Raw genomic sequence first — 20,263 nt, 5'->3', positions numbered from 1 at the left:
AAAGACACAGTCTCAGGCACCTGCTTCCTTGCCTCAGTCTCAGATGCTTAAAATGGAGGAAGCCCTTATCATGCTGATCAAGGGAAGCCAAGCTACCCCCTCCAAAAGGAAAAGAGATCTGTCCCCTGTAGTTTTCTCTCAACAAGTCAGATGACTCTGATGCATCTGAATATGAAGACATGCAACCCCTATCTACTTATGAGGATTCTGATGCAGAGGATTCCATCCCTTCTGCCTCTCCCCCAGAAGATTTTTCCTTTGGGGAAACCCTTCATACCTTAAGGGAGCATCTTCAATGGGAGAGTCAGGACTACCCTCAGTCTAAAAAGAGACTCAGGGAATTCTTAGATCTTCCACAGCACAGGCCCTTGGCCATCCCCCTAGTCCTGGATGTTGTGGAGGATATTTTCCTGGAATCCAGCTTGACTCCTGACACCCTCCCTCCTGCACCCAGAAAACCAGACAGGTACTATAAGTCCCTGACTCACACAAATTTCTTTTTAAAAATCCTACTGCTGACCCTGAGGTAATTTCTCAAGGGCCTAAAGGGATTAAAGCAACCTCTGCTAAGAATTCCACCCCCTCAGATAGGGATTCCCGAGCACTAGACCAATAGCACACAAAAGTATACACCTCAGCTAATCTTGCTGTCAGGGCACGAAGTTGTCAGTTCCATATGCTAAAATTTCAGCAACATACCCTGGAACTCCTCAAACAAAAAATGTCTTCCTTTCCTGCCTGTGCAGAATCTAAAGAGTTACAAGAGTTAATACATTCTGCAAGTCGAGTAACTAAACACACCTTGCACTGTGGTTTTGATGCCCTAAAAGCTTCTTGCAGGACAGCAGTCACTGGATCTGTCATTAGAAGGCATGCATGGCTTAAGGAACAGCCCTTGCCAGATCATGTCAAATCTAAATTGTTGGATGCCCCCTTGCATAAAGGCAACTTATTTGGCACAATGGCAGAAGAGATCTTAAAAAAGATGGATGAAAAAAGCAAAATCTATGCAGACAGTTAAGGATTTCTTACAAGTCCAGCCCCCTAGGTTCAGCAGGCATTGTCCCACCAAGCACTGGTCCTTTCCTGCTCCCACTAAGCCATTCCAGCCCAGACCCCAGGGAATCAGACCCCCCCCAGACAACAGCCACAGGGAATGCAGAGATCTAAGCAGTGGACTACTGCCACTTCAAAACCAGGGAGTTCTAAGCCACCTCTTATGGTAATAACTCACAATGACTCACCTCTCCCACCCCCTCCCTCTGCCCACCTTCACTTACCCCCTTGGCCACCATTACCAACAACCGCTGGGTTCTCAACATAGTGTCCCAGGGATACATATTTTCCTTCCGCACCCATCCTACCCCAAAAGGGTTCCCAGGTCTACCTCCAAACCAGTGGGCAGAGACACAAAAGCAAGTCCTTTCCTTGCTCTATATGAGGGCAGTAGAGCACTTTCCTGCAGAACAGGGAGGCCAAGGTTTCTACTCCAGATTTTTCTGGCACCCAGAAAAGAGGGCACCTGGTGACCCATCCTTGATCTATCCATTCAAAACACCTTCCTGGTGATCCCAAAATTCAAAATGCTCACCCTCTAGCAGCTGCTGCCCATGCTCTCCAAGGATGCTTGGCTAGTCACCCTGGATCTAAAAGAGGCATACCCCCATATTCCTATCAGGAAATCATGCAGGAAATATCTCCATTTCAGGGCAGGATCTCAGCACTTTCAGTTCTCTGCACTTCCCTTTGGCTTATCTACTGCTCCCAGAGTTTTCACAAAATGTCTGGCTCTGGCCATTGCCTTTTGCAGACAAAGGAATATCCAGATTTACCCATACTTAGACGACTGCCTAATTCAGGCAGTCAGCCAGGAAAAGCTGCTCAAGCACCTGGCCTTTGTAAAGTCCCTACTAATCTCCCTAGGATACACAATCAATGAAAAGAAATTCAAACAGGTGCCCACCCAAAGGATTTTATTATTGGGAGCAAGCCTGGACACAGCAACCCAGATGGCATTCCTTACATCAGAAAAGCAAAATTTCCTGACAGCCTACTTCTCTCAACTAGCAACCAGACCCCAGCTATCTGCAAGGAAGATCCTGCAAGCTCTGGGGTCATGGCATCTTGCATACTACTCATTCCATATGCCAGACTGCATATGAGGAAATTTCAATGGTACCTAAAATGCCATTGGTGTCAACACTCTCAAGATCTGGAGACTCTTATACCTATAATTCCTTGCCTCAGAAAAGATTATCTTTGGTGGGCAACAGCATGCTCCCACAACAAGGGACTACCTTTCTCACCACAACCCCCACCACCCAGACCCTCACCACAGACACATCAGACTTTGCCTGGTGTGCACACCTGGACGGCAGGTGCATACAGGGCCAATGGGGCCCACAGCAAATCCCTCTGCACATCAACCAAAAAGAGATGATGGTTGTCGAGCACACCTTGAAAGCTTTCAAGCCCCTTCTCTCCCCAGGGGCTCTCCTAATCAAAACAGACAACACCTCTGTAATGTGGTATATTAACAAGCAGGGAGGGACTCACTCCTACCCTCTATACAGGCTGGCCATGACCCTTTGGCACACAGCCTCTGCTATGCAACTCCAACTGTTAACACAATTCCTACCAGGTTCTCTCAACTCTCTGGCAGACCAATTAAGCAGAAATCGAGTGGACCCACACGAGTGCCAGCTCAACAGAAGAACCTTCACCCTAATAACTCAGAAATGGGTGTCCCCAAAGGTCGACCTCTTTGCCTCCCACACCAACCATCAGCTTAGCAAATTCTGCACCAGGGAGCATCACTGCATGGCTTGGAAAGTGGATGCCCTGTCTTTCCCCTGTGTCAATCTGTCAGTCTATGCCTTTCCTCCACTACCTCTCATCCCCAAGGTACTGCTCAAAATAAAGGAGGAAAAACCAAGGACAATTCTTATAGCGCAGCCTGTCCCCACTGCCACCATGGCATCTTCCTCAGATTCCAAACCTCCTGACCCAGAGGGAAAGAGAATTCATGCATCCCCAATTGCAGACACTCAATGTGGCAGCTTGGCTAATTCACTAACCCCTGATCAATCTGCCAACCTCAGTAAATGGGTTCTAGATGTTATAAGTGAGGCCAGATGCCCTAGCACTAGTCTTATGCTGCCAAATGGAAAAGGTTCTACACCTGGATTCAGGCTAAGGGAGCCAATATGGCACAGTCCTCCCTCCCTCTCATCCTGGATTACTTAGCTGACCTGCTGCACAGTGACCTCTCTTTTTCCTCTAATAAAATTCATGTCTCTGTTATCTCTGCTCAATCTCCTACTGAGCAGCCCCTTTTCTCACACCCTTTGATCAAGCAGTTCCTAAGAGGGGCTAGCAACTTGAGGCCACCCAGAAGGGCACCAACCCCAGCCTGGGACCTTAACTTCATGTTGGAAAAGCTTACTCTGCCACCCCTTTGAACCAGCTTCTTCTGCACAGCTAAAATTTCTCTCTTGGAAGGCAGCTTTTCTTCTAGCCATCACTTCAGCCAGAAGAGTCTCTGAGCTGCAAGCACTCATGGCTGTGGAACCCTTCATCATCTTCCATGCTGATAGGGTATCCCTCAAGATTAACCCATCCTTCATGCCCAATGTGGTGTCCAGTGTGGCTCTCAACCAATCCATTCATTTGCCCACATTTTTTTCCTAATCCCCAGAACAAAGAGGAAAGGATCCTGCACTCTCTAGATGTGCACAGACAACTCAGATTCTATCAAGACAGGACTAAATCCTTCAGAAAGTCTGATCAATTGCTGGTTAGCTTTGCTACAGGGGCAAAAGGCAAAGCCATCTCCAAACAAACAATTTCCAAATGGATAGCACACTGCATACATTTCTGTTACAAACAACATGGAAAACCTCCCCCCAAGGGGGACAGGACTCACTCCACCAGAGCAGCCTCCACCTCTACAGCTTTCCTCAGAGGAGTCCCAATCAGGGACATCCTGGAAGCTGTTACCTGGACATCTGTTCACACTTTTACCAAACATTACCACCTTCCTCCCTTTTCCAAATTCAGGGCAGGGTTTGCCTCTGCAGTCTTGCAGGGCATCCCAGCCAGCCCCTAGTTTCTTTGACTGCCTCCACCCATTTCCTCTGCTTTGGGAATCAACCCAAATGTGATGACTGCAACAGTGAAACATAAAGAGCATAGTACAGTTGTGTACACTTACCATAAATGTAGATGTTCGAGTGTATTCACTTTTGCAGTCCTAATTTCCCTCCCTCCATCCCTCTTTTTTCTTCTCTTTCCTTACAAGGGACATATTGGTATTTACTTTCTACTGGTGGGGTTCTTCCACCAGAAGCTGGCTCCTACTTGGGGGCTCCTGACAGGACAGGGTAGCGCAAGAAAAACTGATGTAATGGTGTCGGCTGCCTTTCTTTATACTACTGGCGACCTGACGTCAATCCTGAAGCGACAGCAACTGACACAGAAATACTAAGCCTCTGTTATTCAGGCTGGCCGAGGGCTACCCTGGCAGGGATAACCCAAATGTGATGACTGCAACAGTGAATACACTCAAACATCTACATTTATGGTAAGTGTACACAGCTGCACTTTTTCTTGGCAGCTCAGCCCAACTCAGATACATTTGGAAAATTTATCACTGAGATCCAGAATTAATGAATCTTTTAAGTCTGGAAGCTCTGCAGCTAATTAGTAAAGATAAGAGTCATATTTCTATGCAATGCAGTTTCTAAAAGCAGTCTTGGTAGTAGCAGCAGTAGTTGTAGTAGCAGTTCTACTAGTAATAATAGTAATAGTAGCAGTAATAGTAGTAGTAGCAGTACTACTAGTAATAATAGTAATAGTAGCAGTAATAGTAGTAGCAGTACTACTAGTAATAATAGTAATAGTAGCAGTAGTACTACTAGTAATAAGAGTAGTAGTAGCAGTAATAGAAGTAGTAGCAGTACTACTAGTAATAATAGTAGTAGTAGCAGTAATAGTAGTAGTAGCAGTACTACTAGTAATAATAGTAGTAGCAGTAATAGTAGTAGTAGCAGTACTACTAGTAATAATAGTAGTAGTAGCAGTAATAGTAGTAGTAGCAGTACTACTAGTAATAATAGTAGTAGTAGCAGTAATAGTAGTAGTAGCAGTACTACTAGTAATAATAGTAGTAGTAGCAGTAATAGTAGTAGTAGCAGTACTACTACTACAATAATAGTAGTGGACTCTGCCCTTCTGAGCTGGGAATTTCTGGTTAAAGGCTTATAGTGCCTGCATATTTGAACTGTTTCTTACTGAAATTGGTACACCTTGTTTGCTGTAGCATAGACTAGATCCAGGCCTGCTGAATCTAGCTTTATTTGTATGCTTGTTGTTTGTTTGCTTGTTATTTCCCTGAAATGCTAATTTCACCTAAAACGCGGCTTTTCAGTGCTTCTGTGGATCCCTAGTGATATCTGCATTGCTTACTGTACTTATTTCCTTGTTTCACTTGAAAGAAAGTTACTGTTTGTCGTTTTTGCATTTAAGTTACCTTTAACACATTGCATTTAAGTTACCTGGCACTTGCTCACTAAAGCATTTATATAAGTCAGCACTAAAATATTAAAAGCACTACACCCTCACAAACTCACCTTGAGTACCTCGTTCCCCACTGGCCCTTTTTTTTCAATTATAAAGGAATTCCCAATACTATTCTAGCATGTCCAAAGGTCAGTTGTCAATCTCCTCTCCGGTCCAGCTGGTGAATCTGGGAATCTTGAGGCAATGTTACAACTGCCTCATGTACACAGACAACCCTCTCCTCCTCCCAACAAATTCCAACATATGTGAGAGATGCAACCATATAGCCATACTGGAGGCTAAGCTCTCAACTCAGTACTGGCGAAACCAGTCAGGAGGAGAAGGAAACCACACTCACTACAATTCCAGTCTCACATAGACCTACCATGACAGCAAACCAAACACATAAACACACAAAAACATACTCGGAGGCTCTAAATAAAAATCTGCCTAAGCAGCATAGACCTCCAAAGCAGACACCCAAGCAACCACTACCCCAAAACAAAACATGTGCAACACATAGCTCACAAAGCCAGTGTGCCGAACAGTCACAGCCCTTAAGGCTAAACAACATACCTGATACACTTGTAATAGATGACTCTATCATCAGGCACACTGACGTCCTGCTCACCAGGCTGAACAAGGAGAAGGTCACGGTGAGCTGCCTGTCAGGCGCTAGGATCCGCCACATAACACAAGCACTCAGGTCACTCCAAGGCAAGTACAAGTATGACTCAGTGATTGTCCATGCTGGTGTGAATGACCTGAGACGTACCTCCCTGGACTACGTGAAAAGAGATGTAGAGGAGCTCTCTGAGCATGTAGTCCAGACCGGTATGACCCTGACCTTGAGTAGCATCTTACCCTAACCAAGAATGATGCCACAATATGAAGACAAGATGATCAATTTCAACAATTGGCTTAAGTATTGGTGTCATTCAAAGGGGATCCAATGCCTATCAGCCTGGGATGACATGCTCGACAAGCCACGATGCTTCACTAGGGACAGCTTGCACCTGTCACCCCTGGGCTTTCGGATATTGGCAAAGGCTCTTGCTACCCCATAGTGCCTTTTTTAGGCAAGGCTCAAAGACAAACCCACCTCCATAGGTATCACAAGGGATAGGAAACTAAGAGTAATGCTACTCAATGCCAGAAGTCTAAACCTCAAGATGCACTCGAAACTCTCCTTAGCATGGAGAACATCGATATCTGTGCAGTAACAGAAACCTGGTTCAAGGCTCCCGAGAGCACCCCAGCACTACCAGGTTATACCTCATACCATGCTTTTTGGTCCCAAAACTTGGACCGAATCACAAAGGAGGGAGTATCAATATTCGTCAAAGATACCCACACCTCTAGGTTGGTGGCACAACACAAAGCATCAGAGACTATCCATGTGCAACTAACAGTGGGTAAAACTGCCTTCCAGTTTATAGCTTGCTACAGACCACCCTCCCAAACCCAGGAACCCCACTCAACCTTCCTGAGAACACTGGAAAATATGAAGGTCTCTCCAATCACCATTATATTGGGCAACTTCAACTACCCAAACATAGACTGGGAGCATTACAATAGTTTCAACACCCTAGCCCAAAGGTTCCTAGAATTTATAAACTCAAATGCTATGGAACAACTTGTTACCACTCCCACAAGAGGGGAAAACATACTGGATCTGATCATCGCCAACATGGGGACTCTATGCTCCAGACCAGAAGTGTATCCTCACTGGTAAGATCAGACCATAAACTAATCTCACTGGATATTCACAAGTAGGGGGTGGAGATACTATAATGATGGTGGAAGAAGGTCCAAATATAAATATCAGGAAAAGATACAGTTTCTGACAACATATACGAATGATAATAAGAGCATTACACGAATCATTGAACAACATTGGCCGATATTAACTATAGATGAGAAAACTATGAAGTTGATAGGAGAAAAACCAAGATTCATCTATAGGAATAATAAAAATTTGAAAAGGTTACTATGTAAGACATATAAGGAAGGGACACATATAGCTCCAGAATTGGTTTTGATGGGAACATTTGCTTGCAATAAATGCAATATGTGCAGATTTATTACAACTGTTCAAGAGTTTATACATCCAACTTTGAACTATGAATTCAGACCCACCTTTCGTGCTTCATGTAACACATGCAATGTGATATATTTAGCAACATGTGAAAAGTGTACAGCATTTTACATAGGACTTACAAAAAGAGAATTTAGGAAAAGAATCTACAATCATATATATGATATAAAGAAAAATATTGAAACTAATGCACTGGCTAGGCATGTAAAACTAAATACATCACATAGCTTTAGATTTCGAATATTACAAGTACTTGAAAAGGATAGCAATGGATGTGAGATGACAAATATTCTTGAAAGAAAGGAATTAAACTGGATTCTAAAAATGAGAGCACATCATTTACCTGGGCTAAACCAGTGTGTCCCTATGGCACCAATATTACGATGATGCCCATAGGGAATGCTCTTTTGGTTGATATGTTTTCAGATTCATATATAATAGATAGGAGACTTGCTATAACATAGAAGTTGGCGAATTAATAAATTAATATAATTGATGACAGTTTCTAGATGACATCAAAGGGTTAATGATTCTTATGATTATTGTAGCTTGGTTGCATGATACATCAATTAGATATATTTCTGTGCAATGCAGTTTCTAAAAGCAGTCTTGGTAGAGTAGTAGTTGTAGTAGCAGTTCCACTATATAATAGCAATAGTGCAGTAATAGTAGTAGCAGCAGTACCACTAGTACAATAGTAATAGTAGCAGTAATAGTAGCAGCAGCACTACCAGTAATAAGAGTAGTAGTAGCAGTAATAGTAGTTTAGCAGTATAGTAACAATAGTAATAGTAGCAGTAATCGTGGTAGCAGCACCACTAGTAACAAAGGTAGCAGTAGCAGCAATAGTAGTAGTAGCAGTACCACCAGTAATAATAGCAATAGTAGCAGCAATCTAGTAGCAGCACCACTAGTAATAAGAGTAGTAGTAGCAGTAATAGTAGTAGCAGCACCACTAGCCAGTAATAGTAATAGTGGTAATAGCAGTAGCAGCACTAGTAATAGGAGCAGTAGTAGCAGTAATAGTAGTAGCAGCAATAGTAGTGGTAGCAGCAGTACTAGCAATAATAGTAATAGTAGCAGTAATAGTAGTAGCAGCTACTGGTAATAATAGCAATAGTAGCAGTGTAGCAGCACCACTAGCGAGCAGTAGTAGCAGTAATAGTAGTAGCAGTACCACTAGTAATAGTAGTAGTAGCAGTAATAGTACTAGTAGCAGTACTACTAGTAATAATAGTAGTAGTAGCATTAATAGTAGTAGTAGCAGTACTACTACTACAATAATAGTAGTGGACTCTGCCCTTCTGAGCTGGGAATTTCTGGCTAAAGGCTTATAGTGCCTGCATATTTGAACTGTTTCTTACTGAAATTGGTACACCTTGTTTGCTGTAGCATAGACTAGATCCAGGCCTGCTGAATCTAGCTTTATTTGTATGCTTGTTGTTTGTTTGCTTGTTATTTCCCTGAAATGCTAATTCCACCTAAAACGCGGCTTTTCAGCGCTTCTGTGGATCCCTAGTGATATCTGCATTGCTTACTGTACATATTTCCTTGTTTCACTTGAAAGAAAGTTACTGTTTGTCATTTTTGCATTTAAGTTACCTATAACACATTGCATTTAAGTTACCTGTCACTTGCTCACTAAAGCAATTATATAAGTCAGCACTAAAATATTAAAAGCACTACACCCTCACAAACTCCCCTTGAGTACCTCGTACCCCATTGGCCCTTTTTTTTCAATTATAAATGAATTCCCAATACTATTCTAGCATGTCCAAAGGTCAGTTGTCAATCTCCTCTCCGGTCCAGCTGGTGAATCTGGGAATCTTGAGGCAATGTTACAACTGCCTTATGTACACAGACAACCCTCTCCTCCTCCCAACAAATTCCAACATATGTGAGAGATGCAACCATATAGCCATACTGGAGGCTAAGCTCTCACAACTCAGTACTGGCGAAACCAGTCAGGAGGAGAAGGAAACCACACTCACTACAATTCCAGTCTCACAGACCTACCATGACAGCAAACCAAACACATAAGCACACAAAACATACTCGAGGCTCTAAATAAAAATCTGCCTAAGCAGCAGAGACCTCCAAAGCAGACACCCAAGCAACCGCTACCCCAAAACAAAGCACGTGCAACATAGCTCACAAAGCCAGTGTGCCGAACAGTCACAGCCCTTAAGGCTAAACAACACACCTGATACACTTGTAATAGATGACTCTATCATCAGGCACACTGACGTCCCGCTCACCAGGCTGAACAAGGAGAAGGTCACGGTGAGCTGCCTGTTGGGCGCTAGGATCCACCACATAACACAAGCACTCAGGTCACTCCAAGGCAAGTACAAATATGACTCAGTGATTGTCCATGCTGGTGTGAATGACCTGAGATGTGCCTCCTGGACTACATGAAAAGAGACATAGAGGAGCACTCTGAGCATGTAGTCCAGACCGGTATGACCCTGACCTTGAGTAGCATCTTACCCTCACCAAGAATGATGCCACAATATGAAGACAAGATGATCAATTTCAACAATTGGCTTAAGTATTGGTGTCATTCAAAGGGGATCCAATGCCTGTCAGCCTGGGATGACATGCTCGACAAGCCATGATGCTTCACTAGGGACAGCTTGCACCTGTCACCCCTGGGCTTTTGGATATTGGCAAAGGCTCTTGCTACCCCCATAGTGCCTTTTTTAGGCAAGGCTCAAAAGACAAACTCACCTCCATAGGTATCACAAGGGATAAGAAACTAAGAGTAATGCTACTCAATGCCAGAAGTCTAAACCTCAAGATGCACTCACTCGAAACTCTCCTTAGCATGGAGAACATCGATATCTGTGCAGTAACAGAAACCTGGTTCAAGGCTCCCAAGAGCACCCCAGCACTACCAGGTTATACCTCATACCATGCGTTTCGGCCCCAAAACTTGGACCGAATCACAAAAGGAGGGGGGAGTATCAATAATCGTCAAAGATACCCACACCTCTAGGTTGGTGGCACAGCACGTAGCATCAGAGACTATCCATGTGCAACTAACAGTGGGTAAAACTGCCTTCCAGTTTATAGCCTGCTACAGACCACCCTCCCAAACCCAGGAACCCCACTCGGCCTTCCTGAGAACACTGGAAAATATGAAGGTCTCTCCAAACACCATTATATTGGGCAACTTCAACTATCCAAACATAGACTGGGAGCATTACTCTAGCTCCAACACCCTAGCCCAAAGGTTCCTAGAATTTATAAACTCAGATGCTATAGAACAACTTGTTACCACTCCCACAAGAGGGGAAACCATACTGGACCTGATCATCACCAACATGGGGACTCTACCAGAAGTGTATCCTCACTGGTAAGATCAGACCATAAACTAATCTCACTGGATATTCACATCCCGACTCCACCCCCTGCCCTGAAACCACAGTGAAAAACTTCTCTAAAGCAAATTTCACACTCCTCAAAACTGAGGTGGAATCCTTCAAAGCCCCCGGGCCTGTGGAAAATATGGCCCAGACCTCAGAATCCTTTATAAACGCATTCTATCAACACCTACAGGAATGCATGGATCATGCAATCCCAAATAAAACCAAGACCCAATCCTCCAAAGGCAGACGTCCTGTCTGGTGGACCCCAGCCATAAACAAACTATACAATAGAAGGAGGAAGCTACTACATGATAGAGCAAAATCCCAAAAAGGGAAGGCATCTCTGATCAGTATTAGCAAAAAACTATGGGCACTCATCAAATCATCTAAGGCCAGCTTCGAGAGAAAAATTGCACAGGACACTAAGGATAATCACAAGGCTTTCATTAGTTATGTTAGGAACCTGGGTGGGAATTCCCAGATATGCTCAGAATTATTCCAAAATGACAAAAAATACACCGAACCCACAGACATTGCCAACATCCTAGCTGACAGGTTCAGCAAACTCCCCCTCCCCACCAAAAGGGCAAATATCTATCCCATCTGAGTGCTACCCCCCTGACATCTCAGATGCTCAGGTAAGAGCTGCCCTCTTCAAAGCAAAAAACACAGCATCAATGGGACCAGACGGTGTCCCGGGCTGAACTCCAAGAAGAGCTAAACCCAAACATAAAACTACTGTTTAATCTCAGCCTTACTACAGGATATGTACCCAAAGAGTGGCGCACAACTGAAAACTATTGCCCCATAAGCCTGACTAGCTTGGTCTGCAAAGCTATGGAAAGGATCATCATGGACCTCATAAATAAAGATATTGGGGATCTACAGACACTAGATCCTACCCAGTTCGGCTTTGTTAAGGGCAGATCCTGCCTCTTAAACCTGGTTGATTTCTTTGAAACAGTCACCAAGGCCATTGACGAGGGGAAGGTGGTCCACACAGCCTACCTGGATCTCACAAAAGCCTTCGATACAATACCCCACTCGGGCATTATAGATAAGCTCACCAGCTTAAATATAAACCCCTATGTCACTAGATGGGTTGCAAACTGGCTCAAAGACAGAACCCACATGGTTAGAATTGCTGGAGCCATGTCAGACTCCAAACCAGTTACAAGTGGCATCCCACAAGGCTCAGTCCTGGGACCTCTCTTGTTCGGTATATATTTATCGGAGGTACAGGCCAACACGGAAGGACTGTGGCTGACCATGTTCGCAGATGACTGCTGCAAACTGGGCATCATAATCGACTCTCCAGCCGACACAAGCATTCTCCAAAAGGGCCTCATAGAAACAGACAACTGGTGCCAGAGCCATAGCCTCAAGCTAAACGCCAAAAAATGTATAGTCATCCCCTTTGGCAAAAACAAAGTGCCCACAAATTACCACATAGGTGGTAATCCATTAAGTACAGAAGAAGTAATTTGGGACCTGGGGACCCAAGTTGATAGCAATCTCTCATTTGACAACCACATGGCCAAAGTGGTTAGAAAAACATTTTATATAGCCCACCTAATCATGAAGGGATTCACATCTAGATCAGGAAAGGTCAACGTGCCTCTTTACTCATCCCTCATCAGGCCCATAATTGAGTACAATGCCCCTTTTGGGATGTACCTTACCAGACACCTGCAGCAACTGGAAAGACCCCAAAAGTACCTCACCAAGAGGATCAAAGGGCTCAAACAGATGCCATATGCTGCCCGGTTAAAGAAACTCCAGCTCTACTCAGTGGCATACAGCCTGCTCAGAGGCGATCTGTGCCTGATGTATAAAGCCATGTCCAACCCGGAATTAATGGACATGCTGCACCTCAGAAAATCCAAATCCCATCGAGCTACGCTCTGGAGAGACTTGAACCTCAGCACTGAAATAAATGGGACATGCTGGAGGGACAGATTCATAACCCAGAGGCTCCCTTCACTCTGGAATAAAATCCCAGTCCAGGTTAGGCAGAGTCCCTCATTGACTCTCTTCAAGAGGAATCTTGATGAGTGGATGGGAGATCGTAGGTTTACCCCGGGTATCACTTCTGTGTCACTGTTAGACAGAGGCACAATATACTAACCTCGAAAAAGGGCATAGCAAAATTAATTTAAAATGGGTGGCGAAAGCCAAACACATTCTGGCTAGGCTTATAAATGCCCTAGGGCAGATAGCCTAGTATGAACCTATGAACCTATGAAGTAGTAGCAGTAATAGTAGCAGTAGTGAGCGTGTGTGCTGTGTTTGTGTATGCGTGTGTGTGTGTGTGTGTGTGTGTGTGTGTGTGTGTGTGTGTGTGTGTGTGTGTGTGTGTGTGTGTGTGTGTGTGTGTGTGTGTGTGTGTGTGTGTGTGTGTGTGTGTGTGTGTGTGTGTGTGTGTGTGTGTGTGTGAGCATGCATGTGGTATACGTTAGTCTGCTAGCTAAAAGTGTGCCACTTGAATATTATTAATGTAAAAACAAAGAGTCTCGTATGGCCACTAAATAGCGGGTTACCTTATGACCTCGGTTTATCACGAGTTTAGACTTGAGCAAAATACACTTCTGTACAAGCTGAAGATTAAAATCTACCTGATCAGTTTGGTATTTTTTTTTTTTTTTTTTGATGCATTTATTTGTGAAATATACTACAGAAGCCTGGTTAAAAGAATTACATGTACATGACTGAGATCTTACATAATGTTTTTTTTTTTTCTTATGTACATGTATTACTACATTTACATTCTGTGCTTCTCTTACTTTCTGCAAGCATTTACTAACTTATTGTGTTTTAACAAGGAGATGAACCATTGTTTTGTGCAAGGGTTTTCCCTTTACATCTGGTTCCTCAAATAGCACTCATCCCATGTTACAACACCAGACAAACATCTGGCTACAGAGTGTGGGAAGCTGACTGCTGTGTGAAACATTCTCATTGGTAAAACTGTAGATTTAAAACAGCATTATCTAGGGAAGTGAGTGCTGGGTCAATGACAGTAACATATCTTCAGTTTTCAGAGCATATAACTTGCTGTTCAGTCTACTTCAAGTGATAGGTTATCCAGAGACTTAATTTAAAGGATATGTTTTTATACAACCCCGTTGTGCTTTAGTAAAACTGTTATGCACTCTTACCTTTTAAAAGTGTGTCAACATTTTATGATTATGAAGAGTAAAAATGTGTATAATGTACTAAGTAAAAGATGCAGTTGCTGTTGTTGTTGTGTCCTTCGGCTTTTCCCGGTTAGGGGTCGCCACAGCGGAACTCTGGTCCGCTAATGATTGGCAGTAGATTTTTATGTGCCGAGTTGCCAGCCCTGACGCACAACAGTACTTAAATAAATTAGGTATTGTGCTGTACTAACTTGCACTTTAGTCCAGTTTCTGCAGAATGCTACATAGTAACTCTAATGAGCTCTGGCAGCTGCGTTTGCAGTTGCTGTTGGCACTGCAAAGTCAAAATTACACTAACGCAGTCCAGCACTTAACTTAAACATATCAGTTCATTTTTATGGATAATTTGCTCAGATATCTCACTATGTCAGCATAACACAGCAATCCATACTGAGGATCACACAGCTACTTTTTGAGAATGTCCTTGCAGAAATGAGTTCGCCTGCTAGTGGGGCAGAATTTAACCCATGCAGGACTAATAAGCAGTAGCCATGCATTTCTGAGGTTTGTTTATTACTTAGTAATATATACCTGTGTGGCACTTAAAGGTGGGGACGGTATCCAGAACAAAATACTACACTATCTTCCACAATAGTAAATGGTATTATTAGCTTATCTTTTACAAGGCATTGTCATGGCTGCACCTGGAGTACTGGTTGAAAAGGTTATATGTTCGTACTGTGCAAACTGTCCTCTTCAACCAAGAATATTATCCCTGCAGTTTATAGAAACACCCTACCCTGCTGAACTAAGTTTGATGTCAGTAGTCATATGCATGTTTCTGTTTAGTAACACTGAGGTGATTAAAGGATGCAGAGGTTTTTATACCTTCTGTCCAGTACAAGTTTTCAACTCAATAATATTCCATGACTGCAGCCATTTAGACCAACATTCTAAGGCAGTAAAAGCCACTCGTGAAGTAAAAACGCTGTTTTCCATCTGTGTCAGTACCATAAACACCATTTATTATACCAGCTAGGCATATAACATTACATTTATCAACAATTTTGATGCTGCCTTCTATTGGTACAGAATAACAATCCACAAGGTTAGCTTTTAATTATTTCATTTTCATTATCAGGGCAAATCATGGCCTGTGGAGCATTAGTTTATCTAAATGGTGATTTCTGTGAATGCACATTCTTAACCTCAAAGTGAATCCTATAAGTAGTTTACTGAAGGATATCCTGTATACTAGCAGAAAGGTTGCTTTGAAATATATCAGTTTCATGTTAGGGAATGTTATGCCATGTGTGCATGCCATTCAGAACTTCCTTGGGAAGGGTTTCAGACCCATACCAGCATGTTGGGTTAATAGACAGGGCTTCTGACCTTTACCACTATTTGGGATAATGGTGACAGTACTCTGAAGGCCACATTTTACCTCAGAGGACCTACAATTGTTTGAATGGGAGGCTTAAAAAACTTTTATGGTCTCAAGTTTAAGTGGGCAGGAACAAAGCATACCATAGTCTGCTTATTAGTCACCACAGTTATTTATTATGTCATCCATTTGGTTAACCAAAAATGATTACTTTACAAAGAAAAATGAAGCATAATGGTCTGCATGCTATGAAGTGTGTATTTTGCTTACATTTTGCTGCTATGTATGTATTTCACAAACTGTTGTAATGAATCAAAATGTTGCTTTATTTTCCAGTGACATAGAGGACAAAGTCCTGACTACTTTCCAACTGACCTGTGTTCACTTAGCAGCTCCAGCGATTGATGGAGCAGCAGAGAGGGTTGGGAGGGTGTTCATCAATGATGCTTCCTTAGGGGAGGCACGGTCCAAAGACCAGAGTTGCCCTTGGGTATAAGTGAAGGAAGGGCATATAAAGATAAAAAACAGGATGGATGCAAAGAAAAGCCCCCAGGACACCCTTAGGATCCACAACAGTCCCCAGCAATTCTGTAAAGCCCTGAGGGGTAGGTGATAAGCTGGTAGACCTAACATGAACATGGGCATGTGGTAGCTGGGCCTGTTAAGTGAGAAGCAGAACAGAGACACTATTGTATACACACACACACATACACATATATTCCCTGAATTCTGCTTGGGGTATAAAATATCTATGCAAACACTTTGATGCAAAAATCCTTCGTAAATCTCCTAGACCTTGCTGTATACTTTTAGCCATAAATATTGTTCCTTGGTAAATTACCTTTTCAGCCTCTTTTTCCAGTTTTTCTAACTTCTTATGATTGATTTCATATAGTTACCATACAACGTTTGATATGCCTTACTAATTCTTCCTTTTTAACAGCTGCTTTTGTTTTGCACTCAGCTAAAAACTCTACCAGTGCTGGTCTTTCACTTAGTACTCCAATATCCTTTACTGTTTGTCTATACTCTAATGTCAGTCCCTGGTGTGGAGGGCAGTCCTTAACCTGCAGTCCAGACTTCTGTGCCTTGTGTTATACTGATACTGATGTGTAGTTATATTTATTGTAAAAACTATCTTAAAATGTGATATATGTATTTATTTCTTATTTGAATTCTCATTTTAATTATTTGAAATGTTTATATTTAATTAATAATTCTGGTTTTCATTGGATGTTTTATTTTTTGGAATCTTTTGAGATGTACATACTTTATTACTTTAGTTTTTTATTAACACATTAAGCCAGTTTTCTACGTTTATAAGATATGTCATTTGTTTGTTCCACACTTGAAAGAAGAATGGCAGATGGATCAACAACCTTTTTTTACTTAATAATGTAGTTCTTTGAGGTGACAATAGTATAGTCATATTGTTCTTTTTCAATAAATGTATTAATTTTGCTTTAATTCATTCTTTAGGTAGATCTTCAGGTGTTGCGCTTTGTCAGTGCTATTGGTACACAAGGAGCAGTCTCATCCGTGACGGGTAAAAAATATTTTGTCAAGTCATATAAAATAGACGTGAGCTCCAATGGTGACGACTGGAGTTTAATCAAAGAAGGAAAAAATGCTAAGGTATCATACAAATTCTTAGCTTCTAAATGTCACTTTAGAATACATTGTTTTATAATGTTTTCAGTTTTTCTGGCTAGTTACCAATAACCTGAATGTCTTTAAGAGAAAAAAGGTAAAGACAAAGTTCCTGTCATTACTGCTGACTTACTAATACTTCAAATGTTAATTCAGATGTTTTCAAACTTTGTCCTTTACATGTTTACTTTGTGAAAGCTATTACTGTTGCTCTGGCACATTTGAGGAGAATGTCATTGGAATACTGTTTTTTTATTGTTATTATTATTGTGAAATAACAGCTATTACAAGCCCTTAACATTTTCTACAGGAAATTGTTTCATCTCAATGAATGTCAGTGACTGTTTTACAGCTGACACATATGTACCAAACATTGACAATTGGAATACTAGCATTACTTCTGCTGTGTATGTTTATAGTAATTGTGTTGTTCTCTTTCTCACATCTGCCTGTTTATCTGTGACGTGCATGACTGTACAACAAGTTCACTTGAGGAGCTGTTCAGTTTGCTACTGTCCTTCTGTGTGTTTTATGTATTCCCCTTTATCCTTTACTTCCTTTCCTTGTAATACCATAGTTTGATTCAATGTTTTAATCCTGCTTGCATGTTTTAGCTAAAGCTAGGGTTAAATGAATGGCTACTTCTCCATTATCACCTTATAGTGTTGATCCACCCAGTTCATGAGAACGTTACATGGTTAGAGTTATTATGTTATTCCTTGAAGTGGTAGTGTCAGAGTAACATTCTGCATAGTATGCTGTGTTATGTTTCTGCTCCACACAATCAGTTATTGAACCCTGTTAATAATGTGGCTGTTACTGCTGATTTATATTCTTAGGCAGACAGTCCTAGTGTGGCTGTCAGTATGTGGAAAGATATGGACACTTAAATGAGCCTCATTCACTTCAGATATACATATGTGTATATGAAGATGCTGCTGGACAGTTGGGCTGTCAAATGTAGTTTAATACCTCTAGGCACTATGTATTTTCCCCTCCCTATTGTCACACTTACCCCTCTTACATCAAGTCCTAAATGTACACTGAATCAGTGATTTAGGTAATGCCTTTTTGGTATCTCAACATGATTTCTGTGGATTTGTAATTTTTCAAGCAAGTCCTGACCAGTTGCGATGCATGACCATTCCATCCCACTGCGTAACACTTCATTCTCTCTTCCTTCTCCCAGTATATGTATGTTCTATATATATATATATATATATATATATGGGTCTAGGACTATTCACGGAAACACATTTCACTGAAAGTTATATATGGCCTTTTCCCCACTGTTGTGTGACCCTGGAGTTAGTATATATAGGAAGGGGGGTGGGGGGCATAGCCCTCCACCTTTTTTAAATATTTTGAACTATATACATGGATATTTGCAATTTCAATAAATTACTCTTTTCTGAACTATACTCCCCCCCCCCCTTACTATATATACTAACTCCAGGGTCTCACAACAGTGGGAAAAAGGCCATATATAACTTTCAGTGAAATGTGTTACAGTGAATTGAGGCTTTCAGTGAATTGTGCACAGTCAAATGTGTTTCAGTGAATAGTCTTAAACCCATATATATATATATATATATATATACATATATATATATATATATATATATATATATATATATATATATATATATATATATATGCCGAGTTGTTAAAGCATCAGTTCCTGTATACCCCAAAGCCCCCTTATTCTCTATTATGCTGATACATTTTCAATATTTTTTTCCTGTTCTCTGTATTGCTGCTGGAACTGTACATAGTCTTTCTTAAACTGTCTAACTATGTCCTGAGCAGCAGAAAGATGATTACAACATGTCTTATTTCTAATACTTTAGCTGTAAATCTCAACCTCTATGAGGCCTTGGCTACTTCCATTTGCACTACATTGTACTGTGTGATTCAGCATATACTTGGTTATAACGCCATGACACTTTTCCTCTTTTGTCCGCCCAAGGGCCACCTTCCAAAGGTATTAGTCTGCCTGTATTGAGGATGTGCTTCTAAACTTCTTGGCAAAAAAAATAAAGTTGGATAAGTAAATAAATCACAATAGTTTCTCACACTGTTTTTGAATCTATTTCTTTTTCTATTCAGACTATTAGTTCATGTTTTGTACAGCCATTCTTTTAAAGGTACTCCTTTGTCAGGCTTTGCTAATTTCATTGAGGAAGTTTGTATCATAAATTCCCCTCTTCCTGTATGGCTCCAAAGTATACATGTTAAAATATTTCTGTTTGTCTCTATATGTAGGTAATACAGAGCTTGGAAGAATTTTGTTGCTCTCACATGAACAGACTCACTTTTGTCTGAAGGTTCAGTGATATTGAAAATAATTCCACAAATTGTCATCACAGAGGAAGAACTGTGTCATGTTTTCACTGGTGATACATCTCTGTATGCCTTTTATCCAACCCTTCTTAATGGCTTCTCACACTGACTGCTCACCTCCTGATCATAAAGTACAGCCACAATCAGATCCCTTTCATTTTTTTGTTTTTTTTGTATTTTTTTAACCCACCACAGTATATTCCTCCAGTCATAATTTGTTATTGGATGTACTGTATTTTTATTGCTTGCCTTGAATCTAATTTATATGGGGTGAGGGGAAGGGAGGGAGTGTGAGCACGGGGAGATTTGGAGGTACAAGTGCTGTCTGCTGCAGGCTTTAGGTGGAGAGGAGTCAATGGAGGTCTGTTTTTGCTTGTCATGATACCCCCAACAGACTTGCTACTAGAGGAGCTCCATGGAGGTTTAGAAAGAGGTGACTAGAACTTGTGCAGAGGCTGTGGCTGTAAAAGGTTGTGTCTACTGGTGCACTGTGGCCTTCAGTGTGTCACACAGTCATTCATTACAATGTGGTCTGCTGAATGTCAATGGTCCTCTGTTTAAATCCAGCTAAGTGTCCTACTCTGGAGCTGGTTCTCTGCCCACAAAGGCACTCATCATGATGATTTGTTTTCATTACTCTACTTACTGGTTGGTTTTCTAAAATTTGCACAAAGAGTACAACATGAAGATGTTCTTCGTGTTTCACTGTTGCAGTCATTAC

General features: G+C 41.7%; 1 protein-coding gene across 1 annotated transcript in view; it reads left to right on the top strand.

The window, feature by feature from the left end:
• Positions 1-20,263, top strand: part of NRP1 (neuropilin 1) — a 500,773-nt gene that overhangs the window by 320,504 nt on the left and 160,006 nt on the right. The window contains exon 7 of the mRNA XM_044066709.1: positions 17,029-17,184. Within this exon, the coding sequence (XP_043922644.1) occupies positions 17,029-17,184 (156 nt within the window). The remainder of the gene's footprint in view (positions 1-17,028; positions 17,185-20,263) is intronic.

Source organism: Protopterus annectens, chromosome 3.part1 (assembly GCF_019279795.1).
Source record: "Protopterus annectens isolate FY-2018-M chromosome 3.part1, PAN1.0, whole genome shotgun sequence".
NCBI classification, from domain to species: Eukaryota; Metazoa; Chordata; order Ceratodontiformes; family Protopteridae; genus Protopterus; species Protopterus annectens.
The sequence above is the reverse complement of the archived record's forward strand: the minus strand, read 5'-3'. Positions and strand labels throughout refer to the sequence as shown.